Source organism: Bactrocera dorsalis, chromosome 2, assembly GCF_023373825.1.
Source record: "Bactrocera dorsalis isolate Fly_Bdor chromosome 2, ASM2337382v1, whole genome shotgun sequence".
Classification (NCBI taxonomy): Eukaryota; Metazoa; Arthropoda; class Insecta; order Diptera; family Tephritidae; genus Bactrocera; species Bactrocera dorsalis.
Window position 1 is genome coordinate 100,350,023 of NC_064304.1, and position 27,614 is coordinate 100,377,636.

Genomic DNA, 27,614 nt, shown 5'->3' on the forward strand with positions numbered 1-27,614 from the left:
GCTATCAAGTATTGATGCATCCACCACATAGCTCTGACCTTGCACCATCGGACTACCATTTGTTTCGGTCAATGCAGAACTCCCTTAATGGAGTAAAGTAGGCTTCAAGAGAAGCCTGTGAAAATTACTTGTCGCAGTTTTTCGCCGAGAAATCAGAAAAGTTTTACACTGATGGAATAATGTCCCTAGCGGAAAAATGGCAAAAAGTGGTCGATTGTTTGATTCATTAAAGTTCATTATAAAAATATGAAAAATAATAAGTTGAAGTTTCATTAGAAATACGAAAATATTTTTTCGACAACGCAATATTAAAAAATTAAATTTTTTTTCTAAGAAAAATAGTGAAATGATAACTTCGGATAATTGAAAATATAGTATTTTTGACAGAATTCTCAGTTATTTTGTATTACCTATTAAGCATTAGCGCGTACCCTAGATTATTCGCCACCCTTGTTTGAACAGTGCGTTATTGGCTTAAATAATCTGGGTAGTTGTGGTACTTGAAACAAGTTTTCACGCAAATTGCAACCACTACATGCACACTTTGTCCCATTCATGCACAATATCAAGATCCATTCATACAGTATTATCAAGAGGCCTCTATATGTGCTGCTGCATGCATGCAACCGGAGCAACCAATCAAGTTGAGGGTAAAGTTGATCAAAAAAAGGTTGAGGCTCGACTTCGACTTTCAATGCTAACCAATATTTGTTGCTTGTGCCGTTGTCACTTCATCTATGGTAAATGCCTGCATGTTGTGCCCAATTGTTCTTATTCGCTGTGCTTCAATTTCTTTGCTATACAGAGCATTTTCTGCAACTCAAAAATTTATGAGCAAAAGCTTGGAGATTTATGATTATCGGGCTTCATTTCAGTACGTCAACATTTTATGTATATAGATATGTGTACTTTACAAGTATATATGCGCATATACATATACTACAAGGTCTCAAATGAATGAATGCTGGCTTAAATTGGTTGAACGACTTTGAAACCAATTTCACCTACAAATTATAGCTGCCCGGCAGGAAATTTTAATTGTTACATAGTTGTTCCATCTAAACGAATTCTTCGAAGATTGTAGATAGGTGTTGCATAATAATCCATGTCAAAATTCTTGAAGATACCTTGTCAAATCCAAAAGTTTTTCATACCAGAACTATTCAGTTTGTATGTCAGCTAACGGGGTTTTCAATAAGAGAGCAAATAAAAATGGGGGATACGATATCAATGAAATTCCTTATTCCTCTGAAAGTACATTCGAAGTACATTATGTTGGAACTTGATATTTTTTGCATGGCCACCACAGCACGCTTGCAAAAGTCTAGACGCTGAACCCTATCGTCGACGGTTTTCAAGTGTAAATCGGTCGATACTGCTGCAATTTCACGCTCCACATTAGTACGAAGTTCATCAATCGTTGTTTGTTTCTTGGCATAGATCATAGACTTGACGTAGCCCCACAGAAAATAGCCAACAGCGTCAAATCGCACGGCTGAGGCGGCCATTTTGTGAGATAACACGTTCACCAAACGTGGTTGTCAATGAATCAATGTTGACAAGTTGTTGCTTAGCCCAATTCACGAACATACGAAGATTCTGGTGGTCAAGTATCTTCAGTTCAATTTGATCTTGTAAGGATGTAGGCCAAGATTTTTTCGCAAAATTCGCCTCAACGATGTCACAGAGATGCCCAACGCTTGAGAACGACGTGTGAAAGACGTGTGAAGGACTGATTTGGGTCTTCCTCAATTGATGCACTAGTGGAAGCAATATTTTCGAAACTACGGACACTTTTTTGTCTCATTGACACGAGAACATTTTGCACTGCGCCTGTGGATTCTAATTTTTTCACTAAAACCTCAATTGTTGATCTGAAAGGACGATTATGACGACCATAAATTAGACGTAGCGATCTTAAAGTTGAGGCCACTGACTATGAAATTTCGGTAGTAAATTTTAATAATTTCGAGTCGTTATTGAGTCGTGTATCTTTCCATGATGAAATGGCAAACATTACTGAAGAGAAATGGCAAAAGAGCGGGAAAAATATGGTGTCGTTTGCTGTCCCTGTTGGTCTACTTTTGCAGCGTGCGTATTGAAAACCCCGTTGCATACCACAGTGATCCGATATCGGCAGTTCCGACAAATAAGCAAATTCTTGGGGAGTTATTGACGTGTGCAAAGTTCAGACCGATATCTCAAAAACTCAGAGACAAGTTAGAGACGTACATGGCCAAATCGACTCAGCTCGTAACGCAGTTCATGTATATATATACTTTATGAGATCTCCGAAGTGTGCTTTTGGGTGCTACAAGCTTCGTGGCAAATTGTATATATCGTGTACAGAGTATACAAACTGAATGAATCTGGAAAAAATTCTTTGAGCTTTTCTATTGGCGAAGCTTTTTTCCTAACTTTAAGTTTTTTATACCTACTGGGCTTCTTTATGGTATAGTCCTATGAATTGGGTAGCACTGCAAAAAAAAACACTATCCCACTCACTAATGTGAGTGACTGTATGCAAATATACACACATATATATATACGCGCATATGTAGTATGTATAGTAGGTAAACTTGTTTTTCTGTTGGCAATTGAAGTGCAAAAGTTGTTTTTGTTTCACTGGAAAACGCATATGAGCCACAAAAGTCTGCAACGCGGTGCTTGGGGTAAGTTCATAGGTCAACTGTGTATTTATTATGTGCTTACGAAGATATATGTATGTGCACAACAGCTAAAAGTTGTTTACACTACAAGCATACATACCTATGGAAAAGGGCTTTAAAGTTTGCTTAGTTCACATATGCATACATACATATATACAGCATACACACACGTGAGCTTGTAGTAAGTTTCGAGTTGTAGGGCACCTAAATATGCTGGCAAATATTTAAGTTGTTGCGTACAACAAGTGTTTTGCAACACGCTCCTTATTAAGTATTTACGCATCCAAATTATTCAGATTATACGGCATCCTAAAATTTGTATAAACTTAGACTTTAAAAATTTATGATTTTAATAAAATTATTGAGGATAATACTTCAATAATGAGGAATATTTTAATGTGAGGGTCAGAGCCAATTTGAAAGTTGAAGTTAAAATCGTGTTCTCATATTTCGATTGGTAATGCCTATAAAAATAACTTCCTAAGATTTTAAATCAATACCTCAAATAGTTTTTGAGTTAAAGCTTCTAAAGTGTGACCACTCAGTTTAATTATTTTATATTTAAACGCGTTTTTCTTAAAACAACATTTTTTAAATTTGTTCCAGGGATCACTAGGAGACAAATGATCCGATCCGATTACTATCAATCTGCAGGCATGTTCTGTATATATGTAAAGGGCGACCCATTGCGAGCTTCCCTACTCCTTTTTTTCAGAAACTTCAAATTAAATAGGCAATGTTCATTATCATTCGAAAAAACATTCTTTGGCATTTATTTTTTGAAGATTATCTCTTTTAAATGTTTCCCACGGCTACGTCTCGATGGCCCAACTGTTGAGTCCGATTTTCGATGACTCGTTCGAGCATTTTGACTGGTAACTAGCGAATGACACGATCTTTGACATATAATTTTTAAAGACTTGGACGAATGATTTTTGTTTCGATTACAACTATTTAAAAAACAAAATATCACGAAATTTTCGCTGAAATTTTAATTTTTTTGTAAAAATATCTGCCACAAATACGATTTTCAGTTTTTTTCCTTCATCCAAGTTCTAAGTTAAGTTGTTTTTTTACTTTAGATGATCCTGCAAGGAGTTATCCTGTCAAAGCGGGCGCATCTTTTTTTCGAGGTGTAATCGGATATGGCGTCGCAATGACCGAGTTTAAAATATTTTTTCAAATAATTCTGATAAAATATTGCACTTTTTATATGAGAAAAAAATTGTTGAAAAAATATGGTTTTTTACCCGAAGAAACCCATGCAACCCCTTAGTAAGCTTAAAAAGGCATAAACTATTCTAACTCCATAGCACGATTGTGAGTTAAAATATTTAAAATTTAATTAGTAAAATTTAAAACTTTATACAGTTATTACGAACAATCATATATAGTGTGTTTTCCGGCAATTTAGACTACGAAGTTAATTTGATGAATATTAAAAGTTTTGTAATTCCGGTGGCCATAATAAGTGGCTTAAATTTTGGGCGATCTAAAGCAATAAAAAACGACGGACGACGCTACTAAAACACTGAAAACTTGTAAACACTTTGAGTAAACATGTTTTCATTACAAATTTATGGCTGTATACTATATGTATGTATGTATGTGCGTGGGCATAACTTAAACGCTCGTGGCTTCCGCCGACCAAAAACTTTATTAACTTTAAATACTAGATATCGTATAAATATGCAGTTATGCCTTGCTCTAAGTCTCCACCAAACGTATATACGCATACACACATATGTTCACACATATATACATATATTCCTACAAATATACGAAAATTTATAAAACATAAATCGCATGCCGGCTGTGCGAACTGGATTCGAAATTGCGTTTTTAACTTGATCATAAACTTAGTTGCAGTTGCATGCAGCCATTTATGGCGGCGGCACAAAAACGCTGCCTGCAACTGGAAATACAATAAAAATGTGGAAACTTTGTAACAATTGCATTGTAATCGCTTTTAAAGTTTGCAGTTGGTTTTTAATGTCGCAAATTAATAGTAGGTAGGCGAGGAGCATGAATGGCGCTCGTGTTACCGGCAAATGGTGTGGGGGTCGATTGGTTTGCAGAATCGTTTAAAGTGGAAAATTACACCTATTGAATATTTTGTAAGTCTTTACCTAGGGTGTAACGGCCCTGGCCACGGAATACAGGGTTTGTCCGGAAAGTAATAGGACTGATTTTCTTTCGCCGCGACTGTACTTCGGAGCGTGCGCACACCGACTGGATTCGGTAGAGGGCGTTCCTAGCTAACGAACGAGCGGTCAGTTGTCCGAGCACCTGGAGAGTCAGGACAAACATTTTCACGAGACGTGTTTTTGTGAGTGGCGCAAGCCGAAAAAGCAGTGTTCGTTAGAGCAGAGGTACGCGAATAAATTCTGCCCAGAATTATGGATCTTTGAGCATGATCCTGAGAAAAAGAGGCAATCTTCCGAGTGGCACAGGCCGGCGTCTCCTCACCCAAAAAACGGAAGAATGAGTAAATCCAAAGTGAAAACGATGCTCATTGTCTTTTTTGACATCAAAGGCATCGTCCACCATGAATTTGTTCCTCTTGGACAAACCGTCAACGCCAAGTTTTACGTGAAAGTCCTCAAGGGACTCATACGAAAGGTCAATCGGGTTCGATAAGATATCGCAGCCAATTGGAAGTTGCACGGCGACAATCGCCGGCCTCACACAGACTTTTTGTGAACAGGTACATAACTAAGGCCGACATCCCAATGCTTCCGTACGCTTCCTACAGCCCAGATGTGGTCCTTTGGCCTTTTTTCTTTTCTTACCGGAAAAGGCAAGCATTTTGAGACAACAGAGGGGATCCAAGCAACATGCACCTCGGTTCTCAATGCTATTCCGGAGAATGCTTTCCGCCTTTAATGCTTGGCAGCGCTGTATCGACGCAGAAGGAGCCTATTTTGAAAGTTTTTAAAGAAAACGATTGGTTCAATAATTTTTTTTAAATCGACTCAGTTCTATTACTTCTCGAAACCCCTTGTACAGTTTCAACTTAAATTTTTGTGACCAAGAGAAAAATTTAAGTTGAAACTAAATGTAGGAAGAGTTTAGAATAGTGTTTGAATATATCGTAAACAGCTTAATGAATGAGATAACTTTTGCGTACACTAATTAATGGAAGATGGCACGAGAGCTAAAAACTCCTCTCACAAAATTTTAATGAACTTTCAGAGGAAACCAAAATACAATTGAACTTTCCTAACTCAAATCACAATAAACCACAAAAAACGTCGAATTAGGGAGACATCGAGTTATGGAAGCAAATTTGTAAGAAATTTGCCTGTTATTGCCAATTCAAGAGTACTCGAGTTATGGAGCACTTCGAGTCATATGAGAGTTCGAGTCATGGAAGTTCAACTGTTCAATTTCGCAAGTGGGTACCAATTCCTTACAGGATGTGAAGTCAGAACTTATACAAATAGCCCGGTCTATAAATCTCTGCTTTTTTTCCATCGAATCTTCCTCGCATTCATATAACAGAACTATTTTCGACTTCATATGAATCATTATCTTCTCTGTAGTATCGATCTACCGAGTACACTCGTGACATGAAAATTCTCCCGTCTCTTGAGAAAGCTCACCTTAAATTGAAGTAAATAATCTCAAGTTATTTTTATGTCCTACTACAACTTAAGTGTCTCCCCTCTCTTCTCGGGGCTCTTTCTGCTGCAACAGCGCTGAAAGTGCAGCGCTATTGTTATTGCTTCTACAATATTAACACAATACACAACACTAATAGAGATGAACGCTACAAAATAAACTGTTCGGTTGTTGTTTGGCTTAAAGTTGGCAACTCTTGACGGCTCGTGCGCGCTTAAGTTCTAGTTAACTAACTCAGATGAGAGAAAAAAAAAAACTATTTCAAAACGGATTGTTTACGCGTTGCGAGACAACCCCTCTTAACTGTTGCGCCCACTATGACCATTCGGCGGCCACGCGGCACAATGGAGTCATTTCGGCTCACTGCACCAAAGGGCACTACAGCTGCTGCGTGGAAGTTGTGTGCGCGCCTGCCTTTGCGGTTGGTGGTCGGCGGCTGGCGGTTGCGGTCAAAAATGTAAGTGAAAAACTAAAATTTGATATTCACATGCAAACTACATATACATACATTTATCTAAATATACATAGAAAGTGAGGTTAACTGCGAGACCTTGGAAAAAGACAGTGTCGATTTTCACAAATTTCTGCAAAATTGAAATGCACATAAATTTTCACTGGCCCATAGAGTGCTGCAAGTAAAATATGCAAAAGCATAGAACAAAAAAAGCCAAAGAGACAAAAACGGTGGCGTTAACAACGTCTCTAATAACGGTATAGTAAAAATTCGCCGAAAAATACCGAGTAAAATTTAATGGTCTGCTGGAAAGCGCCTTTTTCTACTTTTTGTTGAAATTAAGTTAAAAACTTTGCATTTTTCCAACAATTGTTGTTGTCTGTCAGTGTGCCGAATATATACGACGCTCGGTATGCACAAATACATATGTATGTATTGGCTTTTCAATTGTGTTTGACAGCCTTAGTTTGAAATGCAAAAGCATAGCTCTGAATGCACAATACCTAATTGATCGGAAATTAAATTAAAAAGTTAACGCTTACTAAAAATGTCTGTTCTTCAAGGTTAAAAAAGTTAAGTGAAAATAATTTGATGGAATTAATTATGTGCTGCTGTAAATGTTAATTTTCTAATTCAAGTTTTTAAAAATTCATCGAATATCAAGAAAGTTCAAAATTATCAGAAGTGCAATTAGTTTTGCTACAAAAAAAAAATATCAAACTAAAACAGCTCAAAATTAATAGTTAGCTTAAGTAGCATAGAAACTGCGATTGAGCATTGAAGCAATGATTTGCCATTGGGTCGAGCAAAATTTCGTATGTCCTATAAACAGAATCTCCTGCTCTAAATGAGCGAAATTTGTACTCGTTCGCAGAAGGCAATATTATCTGCTTTTGTTCTAGCTAGTATGCCGCCCATTGACATCCAGAGAGACGATTTCCCGTGATCGGATCAGCTATCAGCGCCGACTGTAGGCGTAAAAAAAGAGGAGAGAACAAAAAGCATCACAAAGTATGGTGAATCCACAGTCTGTGGAAATAATTCCAGACATCAGCTCTAATTATGGCAAAACTAGATTAGGCGCCATCCGTATGACGTCATCAGTCCGTATGATAGATGAGACTGAAAGTCTTTCTCTCTCCCATGAAGTAATACTTAATCCGGTGGTTCCGTGGGTGACATATGAGTTGCGAGTAGGTTATGTTTAGCGGATTAAAGTTCCACACTCCGGCTTTCGATGCTTTGTCCTACTATAAAAAAAAAAATTTGTATAAATTAACTAGCAGAAAAGGGCAAGAACATGTTAACATCGAATATACTTATATAATTATTATTTATATTCATTTCCGCACACAACCGCTTCGTAGGGAACCAAATGGGCGAGTGAGCTGCTGTTTGTACCTTATTTCAAGACACCGCTTATCCGTGGCACAATGACGCACACAACATCAAATATTATGTTGCAGCGCTCTCCACGCGACTTTTTACGCCCTGGACAGAGGCGGAATGTTTATTGTTATTCGAAAGAACTTTCTTTGGCATCTATTTTTTGAAGATTATCTCTTTCAAATGTTGACCGCAGCTACGTCTCAGATGGTTCATCCGTTGAGTCCAATTTTCGATGACTTCTTCGACTGGGAAGCGGGATTGTCATCATAGACTTTAGACTTTACATATTCTCACTAGAAAAAATCTAACGGTGTGGTATCACATGATCTTGGTGGCCAATGGATCGGCCAAAAACGCGAAATTATCTGTTCACTGAATTATTCTCTGAATGAATACATTGATTGGTGTGGTTGATATGTGAGAAGTGGCGCCGTCTTGTGAGATCATGAGCTTCAATTTCAGGCATCAAATAGTCGGTTGTCGCCATTGACGACTACGCTCTCACCGGTATCATTTTTGAAGAAATATGGACTGATGATTTCTTCGGCACACAAAACCACACTAAAGCGAATAGTAAGCTCAGCAGATCAATTATGTTGACCATAAGTTGGGCAAAGCGTATGAAACTCATTCTTTACAATTTTCGTAATAATATTGAGCGATTTGTAGACGTTGTTCTGGTAAAAGTGTTTCCATGATAAAATGCTAATCGAATACTGAGCAAAAATAACATGACAGCTTGACACAGCTCACGCGTGATCTGTACTTGTGGAAAAAGTACCTCTACTTGAATCACCCGTAATTTTCTGCAAAGTCGTAGTAAATTATTTTGTTCAATATTCAATAGTATTCGCAAAGCGCGCTATGTTAGCACTTTTTAGTTAATTTTTTTTCACCTTGAGTTACACTATTGGTGAAAGAATTTTTCATATACGCCAAATAGTTTTGGCTCCACTTTAATTCAAACAAACATTTAATCAAATCTTTCATCTCTAAATTATTAGTATAGATAACTTAGTTTGCTTCCATCTATATCCTGTCTTGCAGAGTGCATAGAAAGTAATAAGCAACAATCTAAATAAAGCTCAGTGAAAGGCGTGAAAGCCGTAAGATAATGAAAGCTCCATTTCTACTATCTCTATTTCTGCATTTTCTATCATTTATCGCATTACCTCAACCTTCATGTCTTCTCACAGTATAACGTTAATGAAATTTTCAAAATCAACGCGACAAAATAACGGTACAAACTTTGGCCATTTGTGCGCAAAATGTGGCAAATGAGGTCGTTTGGTGACCTCCCCTTGACGTTGCTCTATATTGTCATTACGTTCCACCTACCGTTATAAATAAATGCGACTTCTTGTTATGTTCTTCTCTGTGTATTATATTTATACGTGTGTATTTTTGTCTGTAAATATGTTTGCTGCAGTGAAAAAAAGCGTGGCGCAACAGACCGTAACTGTTCTCGGCTCTCAACGCTGTGCGGTTTTGTGCAAGAAGCAAACGTCTTTCAAATTATTGGCCAAAGTTTTTCGATTTGGTTGTTGCCGCACTTTTTCCTGCTTAACTTGTTTTATGCCAAGTTGTTTTGCTTCGTTTTCTTCGGTTTTTTCGTGTGCTTGCGGTTGAAATAAATCCCAACAAATTTGCTTATTTAATCACGTCTTGCTTTGAATTTTTCGTGGGTGGATTAAGAAGTACTAACGAATGGAGTTTAATAAAACTTAATTCGGCGAAGTTTTTACAATAAAATAATTATTTATATCGGAGAACGAGAATTAAAAAAAAAAAAAAAAACAAATAATTTCACATTTATATTCAAGAGGTTGAGCACGGTTAAAAAAAATTATATTAGATGAAAACCATTTTTGATCCACTTTTATCGTTGATTTGTAGTGCTACTTTGCAATCGGTACTCGTACACCTGCGCCATTTTGCAATTTCGGTTGCATTACAAGCAATTTGTGTGAGCATGAATCTTCAGGCGGAATTTGGTATACGTGAAACTAAGATCTGTACGAATACTAAGCGTAGCCACCCACTTACAGCCAGCCTCCGCGTGTAAGAAATTGAAAAAGCAATGCAATTTGTAAAACAACAACAACAGTAATAAGAAAAGCAGTCAGAAATGCAAGAATTGGCTGACTGAAATAGCAGACAGTGAACAGTGGAGCCACTGTTTTGTTTTCAAATATATTTTTTTAGATTTCACAATATTCATGTAAAAGAGGTTCTGACGATAACAGGGATAGCCAAAAAATTTAAAATGAAATTAGTTTATCTTATCCATTAACAGAAAAAGCTGTTTTTCTTTAGTTTCTTTAGAAATAATTATGATTATGATGTGGTCACCGCTTATGCGGTTATAGCCGAGTTAACAACAACGCGCATTCATCTTTTCCCAATTTGACGCCAATTCAAAATACCAAGTACAGACAGGTCCTTCTCTTCCTTCTCTCTTTCTCTGCTGCCCTCGGCGGGTACTGCGTCGAATACCTTCAGAGCTGAAGCGTTTTCATCCATTCGGACGACATGACCTAGCCAGCGTAGCCGCCTGCTGAACTATGTTGCCAATGCGCAAAGGACCCTAAATCTTCCACAGAACTTTTCTCTCGAAAACTCGTAACGTCGACTCATTCCATGTTATCATCGTCCATGCCCCTGCACCATATAGCAGGAGGGGAATAATGAGTGATTTATAGAGTTTGGTCTTTGTTCGTCGAGAGAGAGCTTTACTTTTCAATTTTCTACTCAGTCGGAAGTACCATCTGTTGGCAAGAGTTATTCTGCATTGGATTCCGAGGCTGATATTGTTGTCGATGTTAATACTGGTTTCAAGATAGACGCAATTATCTACGACTTCGTTTTGATTGTCAACAGTGACGTGGGAGCCTTGACGCGAGTACGACGACTGTTTATTTGACGCCAGGAGATATTTCGTCTCACCACTAGACCAATTTGCTTCGCTTCCTTATCCAATCTGGAGAATGCAGAACTAACGGCGCGGGTATTGAGGCCAATGATATCAATATCATCTGGTCAGTTGATGATTTACCAGGCCTAAAGCCACACTGATAAAGTCCAATCAGTTTGTTGACGGTGGACTTTAATCTTTTACACAACCGCGGAAGTTGGCGCAGATTGTGGTGTCTCTATTTTTGTGGATTGGGCAGAGTACACTTAAATATCAATCGTCGGGCCTGTTTTCGTCCGACCATACCATAAAAAGAAGCTGACGCAGGCTCCTTGTCAGTTTTTCGCCGCCATATTTGAATAGCTCGACCGGCAATCCATCGGTCCCGGCTGCTTTGTTTTACTTCGGAGGGGTAATCGCTATTCGAATTTCTTCATAGAGAGGACGTCTTACTCTCATCAATTTTGGAATCTGGTTCACTATCTTCTGGTGTTATGCTTTCACTGCCATTCAGCAGGTTGGAGAAGTGTTCCCTACATAATTTTAGTATGCTTTAACCTGTTACGAAAAAAAATATCCTAGCAAAGACTCTGCGCTTTGTCTTGTGTTTTACAGAAATATAAGATGTTTACCACGGTGAAATAACTTAGAACTTTTTCAAGGAAGTGATTGCACTTAAAAAGTACCCAATCGGAAGTGGTGGTACTGTTTCTTAAGAATAAGAAGATATTTGATTTTTTTATTGATCTGGGTAAATTTTGATGTGAAGTGATAAAAATAACGAAAACTTGTGCTTAAAAAATACCCTAACTTTGTTAAAAAAAATTTAACAAGCAGGCAACGCCGTTATGGACTGCATTGATTTGCGTTTTATTCAAATACTTTCAATGCCTTGCTAGCTGGCTAAAGCATGCAATGCAACGTGAGGGCAGGAGAGCTTTGACGGCAATTTGTGAGAGTGTGTGTTGTTGTAGAAACGGTACTTTGCATATTGCTTAAGATTTTTTGCCTTCAGGCCACAACTTCTACTTTTGGTATTCTTTTATTGCTCCACGCAGTCTGATTGCTTTCGGCAGGCATCCTTTTTTCCCTACAAACATATTTTTCTTGTATCTTCCATGTCTCAATTTCTATCATTTCTTTTTCTGTCATATGCAACGGCTTTTGCAAAAGCTGTTGCCACCACGCCAGAACATGGCAAGTTAGCTGTTTTCGGTGGCAGCGGTAGCAGCTGTCATTGCAAGCAATAACACTGTCTTTTCTTGCATTTAATCTTCTCTTCCCACCTCCCCTCTCAGTTGTGAGTTGCTTTGGGTATTTGGCCCCACTGCAATATGCCTTTGCTGCATGCCTGCAGTCACCTTCGCATTCAAAAGGCATTGTGTTGGTGAAAGAATGCCGACGAGTGTGGAAAGTGAATGCGGCAGAAGCATGCTTAGAATTGTGTAGCTGTGTGCCTGTCGATGTGGGTGTGTGTGTCCGAGTGTTTTTGTGTATTGTCTGCTTAGTAGTTTGGCCAACAAATTCTTAACAGTTCCAAAACAATGGTGATTCTCTGGAATGTGCACATGTAACAGAATCTCTACACTACTAATAACAACAACAAAAATGATTAAAAACAACAAAATTGCCAAAGATACAATTGATGCAAATGCCGCAGCGCCAGAATGCCACAAGCCCTCGAGCAAGTCTTAATCCACCAAAGATGCACGCAAAACAAAAGAATTTATGCAAAAGCACAAAGCAAAATTTCGTTATAAGTGGGGCGAACCCCCAGAGAGAATGCGGTAGAAAGAGAGAGAAAGAGAGAACAGGAGATAACTAAACCGAATAGACCACGTCCAACACACAGAGAAGAAAATATAGCAACCGTAGCTCAGAGTGTACACGAAGACCATGGAGAGTAAATTTGGCGCCTTTGGTATGGAACGACTTGGCGCATTTTACGTCAAGATCTTAAATTAAAAGCGAACAAAACACAGCATGTGAAAGAACTGAAGCCGCTCGACCTTTCCGTTTCGTAACGCTTCACTCTCTTGAAAAGTTCCAAGAAGATCCGACATTTTCGAAATTTCGTTCAGCGGTGAGGCTCATTTCTGGCTCAATGGGTATGTAAACAAACAAAATTGCCACATTTGGCCCGAATAGAAACATGACGATATTCAAGAGCTGCCGTCAATGGCGACCGTTATCGCGTCATGATAGCCGACTTTTGATGCTTGAAATTGCAGCTCGTGATCGCGGGGACATTTGGTTTCAACAAGAGAGCGCCACTTACCACACATCGCATCAATAAATGGACTTATTGAGAGAACACTTTGAAGAGCAGATATTTTCACGTTTTGGGCCGATTGATTGGCCAACAAGACCGTGTGATATTACACCTTTAGACTTTTTCTTTTGGGGATATGTTAAATATAAAGTCTATGCGGACGGTCAGGCCTTCTGTGATAATTGTTAGTGGTGAGCAAGTTTTTTTCATTGAGACAAATTATTCAAAGAGGGCCGAGATCGCTTTGATGACGAACCACGTCCAGGGCGACCATCAACATTAACTAATGATCAACACGTCAATAAAATAAAGGAAATGGTGCTTGAGAATCGACGTTTAACAGTCAGAGATCTTACTGGCATTGTATAATATCGGAAGGAACAGTGAATGCTACTTCGAATGATTATTGAGGCCTAAGGAAAGTGAAAGCACGTTTGTTTCCAAAATCACTCAAGTTTTTCGAAGAACAGCGTCACTTTAACGTTTGTGAAGTAATGCTTTCTGTCTACCAGGATGTCATGAAACATATTATTACTGGCGATTAGGGTTGGATCTATTCTTACGACTTGAAAACAGACGATCAATAAGCTCAATATCGTGGCAAAGGTGATCCAAATCCGAAAAAAACACTTCAAAGCAGGTCAAAAATCAACAAAATTCACCAAACAATTTTAACATCAAAAGCAGAGTTTATAATGAGAAACTCTTTAAAGTGGAATAACTTATACTTTCACTGATTAATTATGCCTATGTATACCACTTGGCAGTTCGACGCTGCATTAAAAAAGGCTAATTCTTTTTAAATTTAAACGGTTGGTTTTCTGTTCTATCACGGCTTAATTATGTCAATCTATGTGATTTATACCAGTTGTTTGATCGATACGACACTTTCAAAAGATTTATTGAATTCAAAGCATATTATTGGTAGAAGAAACATATTTTATGTTTGACTGAGAGATATTTCTTCAAAATTTTCCCACATGTCCTTGTACTTGTATATATATATTTGTTCAACAAAATGTTTGAATCGCAAATTGAATCGCATCAGTTGCAACAAACAAATACGCTTTGAAACAAAGACTTCAGCAAATTAACAACAACTTCCATAAAGGAACAAAGTACTACAAATATTACGTATGCTCATGTCTATTTGAAATATGCATTCTGCAGGGAAACTTATGCCTCACTGCTACGGTTCTAGTGTGTTAATACGACAATGTGGCAGAAAGCAGCAGTTGTTCAATCGTTTGAAATTGATTTGAAGTATGAAAACATAACTAGTTTGCAGTAATAGTTTCGAACTAGTACAAAATATAGTAATTCTCTCTCTAATTCTATCTGATATTCAACTTTTTCGCTATGACTCTCACTAGAATTTAATTTCTCTCGAATAGATGCAAATGGTGAGAGTGGAAAACATCTTTTGGATTAATAAATACTGAGATAAGATACAGCGAACCACACCTGGACAAGTTATACCAGTTCTCGGACTAGAACTTATCAACTCAGTTCTCTTTCGTACAGAAAAATATTGTGAATTGAACATACTTCGCAGTCCCTCAGGAAAGAGACGCTGATACGACAGCACAATGCCGGCACGATACTTGAAGGTATCTGCATATTTTACTTTTATATTCACAAACAAGGCAACTGAAGTCAAGAGGCAAATGCAAGTGACGAAACAATAACAAGAACAAACAAAATAAATATGAAAGAGAGACGAAACAAACAAACAAACAAACAATGCCCGCAATTTGTAGTGTCACAATGGCCACAACAACCTAAAGACAATAACAACTACAATTGCTGTCATGCTGCAAGGAGATTGTCAAGTGGTAACAAGAACAAGAACAACAACAGCAATGGCAAGAGCAGCAATGCAGCAGTTTGTCGCAGCAGCTTTGCAATTTAAATTGAGAAATTCGCTGCCAAGTTGTTGTGTCAAACTACGCCTGTGTGCGTGTGTGCTTTTGCCATGTCTATTATGCACCTTTGACAAAGTTCTAATGGAAAAGTGGAAGAGCTGCCTTTGTTTGTCACTTTCTTGTCGCTGGTTGTTGTTGCGTTCGCAGCTTTGGTAGCTCACCAAAGAGCTGCTGCTGCATGAAAGAGGTTGCAAATTAGTTTTTCCTGATCATAAAACAAGCATAGATGTTTGAAAGCTAGGGGAGGAAAAATTTTTATTGCAAAGAAGTACTGACAGTTGCACGTGGTTTGACTAAAATTAGCGAGTGGCGAAACGAACGAGCAATTGAACTAAATTAGAACTTACGTATTATTTTTGGGCGAGTTTGAACAGCGGAAGTTGTGCTGAGGTAAATTTGCAATTAAACTTTTTTTCATCAAAAGTGTTGCCACCTGGTGAGCAATTTTAGATACTTTAATTTACTACGTTAAATGAATTAAAAGGACTAGAACTAAGTTATGTCAAACTAAAGAGGTTGTGGTAGTCTTATAGCTAAAAATGTTGCAAAGAAGGGTTGCCATCTATTTAATTTTTTGATGTAATTCATACATGTGGCAACGCTTTACAAAAATACGTGTACACATATTATAAGGTTGCCAAACTAAACTAAAACAAATAAACTAACAATATAAAAGAAAAAAATTTTCAGATATACTTTTGTGCCGCGTTGCCACTTGTTTTAAAAAATTGAAGTCCATAAATTGCGAAATAAGCTCAATAGCATATACATAGATGTTTGAAAGATAATGGTGGAAAAATTTATATTGAAAAAATTACTACATATGTTGTTTGGTTAATATTAGCGAGCGGCGAAACGAACGAGCAATTGATCATAATTAGCAGATACGTGTTCTGGTATAGAAGATTTTTTATGCGAGTTTAAATGGTTAAAGGTGTGTTAAAGTAAATTTGCAATTAGACATTTTCTTTCAAAAGTGTTGCCACCTTGAGTGATTTTAACTGTTTATTTTTTTAATTTAATTATGTAAATTATTTGATTAGTTTACGTATTCCAGTATTCATATAAAACTAGCTCAGAAATGATATCGCATATATTTTTTAAAGTGTTGCCACCTGTTTCAAAAATTTAGTATCAACAAATTGTCAAATAAAATGAAACAACAATATACTAAGAACACATGAACGAAAATACCTTTTGTGAGAGGTTGCCACCTGTTTTAAAAAACATAAGCCCATAAACTGAAAAATTGTTTAAATACAAATAAATTTTAGTTTGAATATAATCTAGTTAATAAAATATATTTTTCGCATATATATTTTTGTGGAGCGTTGCCACATGTTTGAAATTACTAAATTATATGGGTGCCAAAATAAAATAAATAAAACAACAATGTTTAAGAAATATGTATACATATGTGCGGATATATTTTTCTGAGAGGTTGCCACCTGTTTTAAATACATAAATCCACAAATTGCCCAATAAATTCAATATTATATTACCTCGGTTACAAAATAAAAATAAAATTGTATACTATTTATTCAAGCAATTGCTTGTTAATTACCTCGGATTGCAGCCACAGCTACATATTTAATAAAGTCCCATCTGTATTTTATCAAAAGAGTAACTCAAAGAGTTAATAAATACTCCTTGTAAGCATAATATACCTTTAATTAATTTAATTAGGAATTTTTCCATTTAATTACAAAAATTGGATTTTCTCGTCGGCTTTGTCCTCCAAGCAAGTAATGTTAAGCAATATTACTACGTATATTAGATGCTGTTGAGAAGTTTGCTTCATCTTTGTTCTAATTTTTTCAAGCTAAAGGACATTTTTTGCTAATACCTAAGTTAAGACAAATATTTTACTGGAACATACATTATTTTAATTTCCTTTTTCTCAATTGTGGCAACACAGTTACATGCAATGTAATTCCTTTATCACCTTTTCCAACATGAAATCAAATCAGGAGTCTCTCTTTTGCCAACATAACTCGTAATGCTGTACAATTTTCTTTTAACCATTTTGGCTAACATCTATCAACACTTACCAAATGTGCGCACCACTGACTGCTGATTCATGAGAGGGAGGAGGTGAAAGGCAACAGCCCGTGGCAGCGCTTGAACTTTTCCTTCGACTTTGTCGCCACACTTTAACCCATTTTAGGTAAGCATTTGCTGGTAGTTGGCAGCAACAAACATCAATTGCCGACATTGCCGGTGCCAGCAGCAAAGCGAAGCAATGACAAGCACACAAACACATACACACACGCAGACATAGAGTACAAAAATCATTGCCGTTATGAAATTGAAATTCAGTTAAGAGATTATGTACAAAGAAACTCGACTGTCTGACTGTCTGGCTGGCTGTGGGTTTGCTGAATGCATTGATGTATGGCTTGTTCTTTTATGCGCGCCAAGAAGAAACGAGTTGTGAGGCATAAAGCCGGCAGTGCGCGCATATAAAATGCATGATGTTGAAATAAAACGATTCGTTGTCCTACTTTCCGGACAATGCGAGCGTGGGAGCTGTGTGTGCACTGATTGCTGGCGCCCAAGCCGACACTGGGGCAAGCTAGCAAGCATACAAACACATACATAAAAAGACGTATGTGTGTATGTTCGTGCAAATATAGAAGCGTGCAAATACGCCCGCATGCAAATGTTGTATGGGAAATAACGGTACAAACCAACATAAATACATACATGTATGCTGTGCCATTTTATTGCTTTATATATGTATGCATGTGAGTGTGTGCGTGCGGATCTCAAAGCAATGCCACGACACAGTGAACGGCATGAACAAATAATGAAAGAGAGATATAGTGCGAAGAATGGCAATGGAGCAAGGCAGCAGCCTTCCGTGCGCTTTAAAGCAGCCGAAATATGCTGCAGCTTTTGGTGAAAGTTTTGCCTTCTTTCATTTTTCAAGTTAAAATCAAAAGTTGCCAAACTACGATCAATCTTCATGCAACGGCAACACTGCGCGTTCATCTCGCAAGTCTTACTGTTTGTATGTACATGTGTGTGTGTTTGTTTGTGTGCAAATAAATGGTGGCATATTTCTGCAGTCAGCACTTGTCCATGCTGCAAGCGAAAGGAAAAATAAAAAAACAAAAAATGCATCCATGTTGCATGCAACAGCAAACAAAGCGCCAACAAATTGGTGGCATAAATTGTAGTTATTGAGTATGCAAGAAAACTGCTGGCACTGACACTCTTATTTTTGCTCTCTTTTTTTTTTTTTACTCTCGCGCGCTATATAGCCGCTTTGTAGCGCTTTAATGTTGCAAGCAGTGTTGCAGTCATCTGTTATTATGGTTGTTATTATTATTTTGATTTCTTCAACTTTGTGTTTGTCAAAATTCTGTACGCGCTTTTGATTTATGTGCGATTTTTTCCAGCGAAAATTCATTTATGGATAATAGTCAACTGAAAATGTTGCAGTTTTCGCAATAAAAGTACTAACAAAATAACAACATTAACTATGGTCGCACCAAATACCCTACACAGTTGCATTTTTACAGCATAAAAGCATATATAAATATCCATAACTTGATTTTTATTGGTCAGTTTGTATGGTGGCTATATGTTATAGTGGTTTGATCTGAATAATATTTTCTGAAATTGTGGTATTATCTTAGGCTATAAGCTGTGCCGAATTTGGTAAAGATTTCTTGTCTAGTAAAAAAGTTTTCCATACAAGAACTTGAAATTGATCGACCAGTTTGTATGGCAGCTATATGCTATAGTAATCCGACCAGAACAATTTTTTCGGATATTGCATTACTGTTTTAGGAAATAACCTATGCTGAATTTAATAGAGATATCTCGTCAAATAAAAAAGTTTTTCATACAAGAACTTGAAATTGATCGACCAGTTTGTATGGCAGCTATATGCTATAGTTGGCCGGTATCGGCGATTTCGACTAACGAGCAGCTTTTTGCGAAGAAAGAAATGTGTGCAAAGTTTCATTACGATATCGTAAATATCTGATGGAAATTTTTATCTTTGAGCATTCTTTTGCTACTCACCTAACACAAAAACGTAGCATACGTTTCGGGGCAAACTTATATATACCATGCGTTTGGTGTTAATAAAAATTAATTAAAATTTATTAGGAATTGCTACAAACTTGTTTATTTTAAAACCATTAAAACAATGGAAATAAATTGAACTATTCTATGAAATTGAAAGCAAATTTTCTCCTTCTAATTTCGTATGGACTCTCCGCTTTTCGGCAACATCCCAACCAAGCCATGCTTTGTGTTGCTGTTGCTACTGCTTCATTTTAACCTGAAACTATCAACTGCCATAACTGTATTTATTTACCAAATATTTTCTTAATTCCTGGCATTAGAATAGCCTAAAATATCGAACTGAATGAGTATGTACATATATTACATTTTTAGAAAAATCTCCTATTATGCCCAATTTCTTAATTGTTTGTGTGTGTGAGAAGTTTCGTGTTTACACACATATACATATGTATATGGTATGTATATTATGTATGACATGAAATTCAAATATATATTTTATACTAAAATTTGAAAATACAAATTTTTAGAATTTATTTCGAAGCAAATTTCTTATGAAATATTTACTGCTGTTGAATATTTTATTAAGTACCGTAAGGGCCTTAATAAGGCTACGTTTGGAATGTTTTGTGTAGAATGTATGTTAAATTGTGAGCCTAAAGACATATTTGTATAAATATGTATTGTTGGTTTTATTTCACGAGCGAATTATTTACAATATCAGGGGGTATTTAAAACAACAAGTTATTTTGAAGTAGAGTTTCAATTTCGGATGTGGAGAGGAAAGTCACTGGCATAAGGAGACTGTTGAAGGTACTGGTTTGATTTTAAAACAAGTGCTGACACACAGGGCGTACACAGAAAGATGTTGGCGCATAATAGTTGGAGTTTTGGTTGCAATAGCTGGATAGAAGTTGATACTATATAACATATTCGTTTCCAAGAGAGTCAAAGTAACTGAAAGTGACTATGTTTTAAATCAGAAACATAGTAAATGATATAAGCAAATATGCAGTAACACAAGCCGAAGATATCTTGTCAAATAAAAAAGTTTTCCATACAAAAACTTGATTTTGGCCGATCAGTTTGTATGACAGCTGTATGCTATAGTAATCCGAACAGAACAATTTCTTCGGATATTGCATTATTGCTATAGAAAATAATCTCTGCCAAATTTCATGAAGATATCTCGTCAAATAAAAAAGTTTTCCATACAAGAATTTGATTCTGGCAATTTGTATGGCAGCTATATGCTATAATTGTCCGGTATGAGCGATTCCGACATATGTAGAGCTTCTTGAGAAGAAAAGAACGTGCTCAAAATTTCAGATCGATATCTCAAAACCTATGAGACAAATTCGGCTATATACAGAAACACGAGCATGACTAAATCGACTAAACTCGTCACGCTGATATATGCATACATTCATATATGTATATACTTCAGAGGGTAATTTTTTTCTAGGTTTGACAAGCTTCGTGGTAAACTTAATATACCCCAGTGTATAAATTCTCTGCACCTCCTAAAAACCTTTTTTTGCTCGCAACAAACCAGCCAACCAACCAACAAACGGGTAATTGAAAGCATCTGCTTCGTCGCCTTTTGTACCATTTCGCTTTATATTCCATTACGCCCACTCTTCTTTCAATCCTTAACATTTCTCTATTGCTTTCATTTGACTGGTTTTTGTTGTTGTTATGCACTGCCGCGACCATTTGTTTGCCGCACGCCACTAAGCTATTGTTCTATTTTTGCATTATTGTTGTTGTTGTTGTTCATTTTATTATTTTATTTTATTTTTTTTGTTATTTGTTTCCAGCAACAAATAGGTCAGTTATTGTTGGCTCTGCTTTAACCATTGTTGCTGCAACAATTCGCTATCTCAGCCATCTGTTGAGCGCACTGCAGACACTCGAAATTGTTGCACGGCCAGTTAGGCCTCTTGGGAGAATGTTGCCGACAGCAGTTGTATGTTGCACCTCGTCAGAGTTATTGTTGTCGTCAAGTGGTAATGTTGTTGGTGTAACGGCGCATTTGAATGCAGACGATTTTTGTTCGCTTTTGTTGTTGTACTCTATGCTTGTTAGCACAATTTGTATGCCACTTACAGTAATGTTGTTGTTGTTTTCGGTGCCCTTTTGACGAAGGTAGTCATAGGCAGCTGCAGGCGATTTATTCCGCTGAAAATGGGAAGATTCGTTTAGAAAATTGTTAGAAGAGTAGCTTACAAGTGAATTGGAAATCGCTCGAGGCAACAGATTTTCAAGGTGTAATGTGTTATTTTTTGTGAAAAATCTCCCTGCCATTGATTTTTCGCGTTCTTATTCCTTTCGTGTTCTTCTACGATGGTCTCGATTTGTTTTGAAAAAGGAATTTATATAACATTAAGATTAAATTAGATCATTAGAACTCAGTTGACAGGTCTACTTAGAACGATCCCAAATTTATTTGCGCCAAGATCAACTTAGCGCCAGCAACATTCTCAAAACTTTTTGGAGAATGTTTTATAACCAAAAAAGTACTCCATTATGAAAAGCGACGAACGACTCCACCCATGAGTCCATGAGAACAAACAAAGAGTTCATAAATTAGGCAATGGGATTGAGATCGGCTTAACCCAAAATAAGCCAACCCCAAGCCAAGATGTTATACTTTTTTGTTCTTTATCAACATATAGGGTTTTTAAATAGGGTACTACAATAGTAGACCGATAGGGACAGCAAAAGACGCCATTATTTTTCCCGCTCTTTTAACATTTCTCTTTAGCAAGGTTTGCCATTTCATCATAGAAAGATATATACTCCAACAACGTGTCGAAATTATTAAAATAAACTCGAAGTCAGTGGCCTCAACTTTAAGATTTCGTTCAGTTTCACAAGTGTTCTGAATAGACAACTTTGAGGTTATTTAACAAATTTTTGAGATTTATGTTAGGTTTACGATCAATAATGTCTAAATGAGCACAGTAACAGGAGCTGTTAGATTGGAACTTGAAGAGCTTTAGTGAACAATTTTTAATAAATAAGGTGAATTTGAAAAGGGCAAATATGAAGTTCAAAGACAGATATATGTACCGTTGCTGTATAGATCTTCGAGAGGTTCGAGCTTTGTTTTAGCAAGCAAAAAAGAGGGCTTGCAAATAACCAGTTTCTTCCTTGATTCTGGTAGTTTACTTAGCTAATGCTTTTTCGTTTTTCATTCCCGTTCAGTAGCAAGTAGTTCTTATATTTCTATTCGACTGTTTCTGGTTTTAAATCCGGTGGGTGTGCAAGTGATTTGATTGCATTCGCTGGCAACCGGTTAACGTAGCTGCCATTTCCCACTTTTATTGAATTTGCCGTAACCAGTTTTATTTAGCGCTTGTGCCTTCCTTCCGATGTTCCTGATTTGATTTTATTTTACAATAATTTATTTTATTTTTTGCCATGTTCTCTTTCTGACTCATCTTCGTGTACTTGCTAGTTGCCAGTTCTGTTGTTGATAGTATTTTTTACAGTATTTTTGCTTTAAATAGTTTTATATATTTTTTTATTTGAAAACTTTCCAAATGCACTTCTCCATTTGCACTTGTCACTAAAAGCTGTATAAACTTTTCAACGAGTTGCAACTACTCGTACATAGCGCGATGAGCGCGAGACTAACGGAAACGCCGAGAGGATAAAACTGACCAGACTGTTTAGCTGCGGTTAGGCAATGTCAGCGCGTGATAAAGTTGGACACGCCAAGGCAGTGGTCTATTTTCTAGAATGTATGAAGAGATATAATTCTTTATGTGTGGAAAAATGAAAAAAAAATTTTCGGCGGTTTTTGAAAATGTTCGTGAAGCCTTTTGACACCGCAGTTTTCTGAAATTATGAACAACTATTGACTGTAGAACTCGACGTTGAATATTAAAAAAAAAATATTTATAATAAAAAGTAACTTCACTAATGTTTTAAGGTTGTTAAGGTTAAGTAAGCAATTCGCTTAGAGAGCGGCTCTCTAACTAACAAAAGTTAATTTCGTCCTCTAGTTTTTCCATTTTTCATCACGCAAAATCAAAAACAAAACACTGTACACAGTTTCGCTTATCTCTGAGTGCAGTGATATACTTTTGAGCTGCCATCATATTTTTCTAAGTTCACTCAGTTTTTATGTTACTAATTTAGAGTCAATTAATTAGACACACAGTTTCATTTTAAATAGTTTTAAACACACCCATTTTTTTCAACTTTTTAGAGAGTTGTATAAAACTTAGCTAATTGAAGTTAAAAATAGTAAAAAGATTTGAAAAATATTTGAAGTTGTATTTAACAGTTTTTATTAAAAAGGTAAGAAGGGCTAAGTTTTCAAATGCAACAAATAACAAAACTTAACTAATTTAATTCTATAAATATCATATTTGTTGTGCTGACTAGTGTTCGACTAGCACTTTGAGTATATCCGAATTTGTTGAGACGGCCATTGCAATATGAAAGTGGCAAGAGTGTCGCCTCTAGCTAGCTCGTGGGCTTTGCAGTTGTCAGTGATTCCGTTAGGATCAGACAAACGAGTCTGATGATACAGGACCTTAACGATATTTCTAGGGAACAAAGACACTCATTGGCTAGCTTTAGGCACATACATACATACATAGTTAGCGAGTTAAGTCGCTCTGCTGTCAAAGTAAATGTAATCCCTAAAAAAGGCTGCACTTCCTAGCAGTACATCTACCACCACCATAATAACTGAAAAACTCTATAGTGGTCCAGTAGCCTTAAGCTAAGACTGAGGTAGACCTGCTTACAGCAAACTGTGCCTCCAAACTTCGACCCATCCGTGAGAAAACTTACTGCGTTTCTTCTCCAGTAACTAGTTCCGATCTACTTATCCTTTGTTGGTTGTATGAGTAGAAAAAAAGCCGTCACGAGTAGACTCTGTGATGCAGTCATCCAAGTTTTCTGGAAAGCAGTTGAAGGAGGAGAAAATTTCGGCGTATCTTTGTTCGGTTCCTTCATATGCCTAGCTTCCCTGAGCCTTAGAACGCCTTAGAACGTACTTCTTTGAGCCCATTCTAGCTTCTTAGCAAGTGCAGTCTTTTCGAGCACCCTACACCAGACGAATACGTCATAGAACATTATTGCCTCGATTATGGTTGCTTAGAGCCAAAACAAAAGGTTTGGTGAGAGCTTTATGGATACAACTTAGGTAACAATTGAAGAAATCTAGGAAAAATAGAGAGAATTCACGACCGTAGTAACTCTAATGTTATGCTAACGAGTCTTGCATTCCGACAACCGACACTTTCTTCAGCTTTCATCAACAATTTCATTTACCATAGTACTTGCTGAAGATATAAAAGTAAATTTTAAAGTAAAATGTACAATTTTTTAACCGATATTATTGATAGAGATGAGATCAAATGATAACTGAAAATATCGATAAATCGTTATCGTAATTATACCGATATTATCGATAGTGACCAGACCAAACCATAACTGAAAATATCGATAAATGTAAGTTATCGATAACGCATTTTTAGCATTCTTATCGTAATTATACCGATACCATCGCTAGAGACCAGACAAAACAAAAGTTAAATTATCGATAAACCATAACTGGAAATATCGATAAATGTAAGTTATCGATAATTTTTTTTGTCATCCCTATCGCATAACCATTTAAAATTTTGCAAAATCTTTGCTCTTCGGTTGCCGTTAATTTTCAATTTGTGCATTTTCACAAACGTAAATGTTTTAGGTAATAAGCATACTTACTTCCCATGTTTCTCAAAAAAGCTGTTGATGATTTTATATTTATTCATAAATAAATTCTCATTCTCACACAAGCGTGCAAAGCAATCTTTATGAATAAACCCGAAGCTTCTCATCTTCCAACAAAGCACAGAGGGAATTTTCTGCCAGCTCAAAGCTCAAAACACGCTTTCACCGCCATAAAAAGTCCTTTACTTTCACTCGCGAAGGATTTACAGCATTAGCAGGATAATTAAAACTCATTTGAATTCAATTTTATGTATTTAGTTACTTCGAAATTTTTTTTGCTGCTCAAAAGTTTGTATGCGTTTTAGTTGAGATTTTTTTGTAGCGCTGTTTACGGATTTAGTTTTGTCGGCAGAAGGAAAAATAAACGAACCGCGTTTTTCAGTGGGGCAGCAGAGATTTACAGTTTTCAATGCAGTTGAATGCGCTTCAGTTAAGTTCCTATGACACGAGAAGGAGGCGCTGTTGTCGCATTTTACGCTCCCCTACTACACAGCGCGTATAACGAATGGTGCGCAAAAGAAAACGCAAGGATTCCAAGGATAACGGTATATTGAAGAGCGCTCAGTGCTTGTGAACGTTTGCAGAGCAGGCGAATTGACGCGAGCAAAGCGTGTGGACAGAGTTTATTTGAGAATGACGCTTGGCTTGAAGGCTGTCGCTCTAAGAGAGATGTGCATGGCGCGTTGATTAACAAGCCTTGCTGGGCGGTTAGTACGCGTTACGGTGCGTGAAATTTTCATACGAATCGTCGATCGAAAGGGAAATCGTGGCATTTTGACGGCGTTTGTCGGTTGTCTGGTTGTCTGCTTGTAAATCATTCGAGTTTAATGCAATTTGTAAATGTCGCAGCTGTGCCACGCTCTACCATCCATTCCACATGCCGCAGCGTGTCTTTTTTTACGCTGCATAGGAAGCTACGCACTATGCTGTGCATTGTAGCTGTGCACCGTGAGGCTTCTGCTTGTTACCCTGTCGGGTTTCTATGACTTTTTTCTTTTAAATTTACTTCGCAACGAAATCGTTGGCAGGCAGTCCTAGCCAAGAGTTGACGTCAACCATGTCGTGCCGTTGCTTATCGGTATGCCATACCACACAACAATAGCGGTAAATAAATGCCATATGTATTCGGAACATTCGCACATTCATAGCCTTAACAAAAAACTGCGAATCAGCAGCATTTGCCGCGTATGAGACAGCTCGCGTGCATTGCCTTAGCAACGAGATTCAAATATTGAACCAGCCAACAAAACGGTAATTAAATGGAAATGAAAAAGGAAACCCAAAAAGTTTATGCAGCAAATTTAATAAAAATCGTGGTTTTTACGATTTTCATGTGTCGAACATGTTGTTCGGATCGGACTACTATAGTACACATATAGTTGCCGAATAAGCTGACTTAATCAAAATAAAGTCCTTGTGTGGAAATTTTTTGTTAGTTGACAAGATGTCTTCACGAAATTCGGCATAGATTATTGCTCAAAGCAATGCTACAATCTCCACCCCCCCTATATGTGCCATACAAACTGACCGATCAGAACATGTAGCTTCTTTGTAGCTGTAGTAAAATTTTTATACTTTTGCAACATGATGTTACAGAGAATAATAATAGTTTTGTTCACCTAACCATTGTATATATGACCTAAATTTAAGGTAGATAGATATAGATTTTTATATATATACAAATGGAGGATGGAGTCATGTGTAGGACGATGGAGTCATATGTAGAAGTTCACGCAAGTGCGGAAATCGCCATTCCCTTGGGAGTGACTAGAAAGGATTCTTTTACATATGGCTCAAGCAACTCACTACTTCCAGTCTTTGACCCATTATCCTCTGGGTAGATTAAGAACATCCGTTTGAAGATGACCATGCAAACGAAATAAGGACTATGATTTGAGGGCATGCACTTGGAATGTCCGGTCCCTGCCCAGCTGGTTGTTGTCCTCGTGAAAATAAAGGCTGACATCACCACGGCCCAAGAAATGTGATGGACGGGACAAGAACAGGCGTGCAGGTCCTCGTGGCATTTACTACAGTGACCATATAAAGGAGCGCAAGTTTGGTGTGGAATTCGTGGTGGGAGAGACTCCGTCGCCGAGTACTAACACTCACTCCGGTGGATAAACATCTAGCCACAATCTGCATCAAAGCGAGGCTCTTCAACATATCGCTTTTATCGCTTTGCGCCCACGCCCCGACGGAAGAGAAGGACGATGTGACGACTTTGACGTCAGATCGATCATGTTGTGATAGACGGAAGATACGACTCCAGTATTCTAGACGTGCGTACGCTTCGAGGTCTTAACATCGATTCGGACCACTATCTTGTTGAAGCCAAGACTCTTACCCGCCTCTGTGCAGCACGTCAACAAACACAAGGCACGTCAACTTCCCTCCCCTCTCCATTGATATATATACATCGCTCTAGCTTGTTTAGTTCGCCTGCTGCGTCAAGTTGAGTAGACGTGTGTTTGCAGTGCTCGTCACGAAAATGGAAAAACGAAATCAAGAGCAACGCGTCGCGATAAAATTTTGCGCCAGATTGGGCGAAACAGCTTCGGAAACGTACGCTAAAATTGTAAGAGTG

At 37.3% G+C, this 27,614-nt stretch overlaps 1 protein-coding gene across 5 annotated transcripts in view; it reads right to left on the reverse strand.

Annotated features, from left to right (window-relative positions):
* LOC105226065 (leucine-rich repeat-containing protein 15) overlaps positions 1-27,614 on the reverse strand; it is a 130,112-nt gene that overhangs the window by 6,241 nt on the left and 96,257 nt on the right. Inside the window, exon 1 of one of the 5 annotated variants that reach the window (XM_049447100.1) lies at positions 411-806. The exons of the other annotated variants lie outside the window; for them this stretch is intronic. Coding sequence (XP_049303057.1) covers positions 411-421 — 11 coding nt within the window. The 5' untranslated portion in view covers positions 422-806. Of the gene's footprint in view, positions 1-410; positions 807-27,614 lie in introns of those variants that run through there. 5 annotated transcript variants of the gene reach the window in all.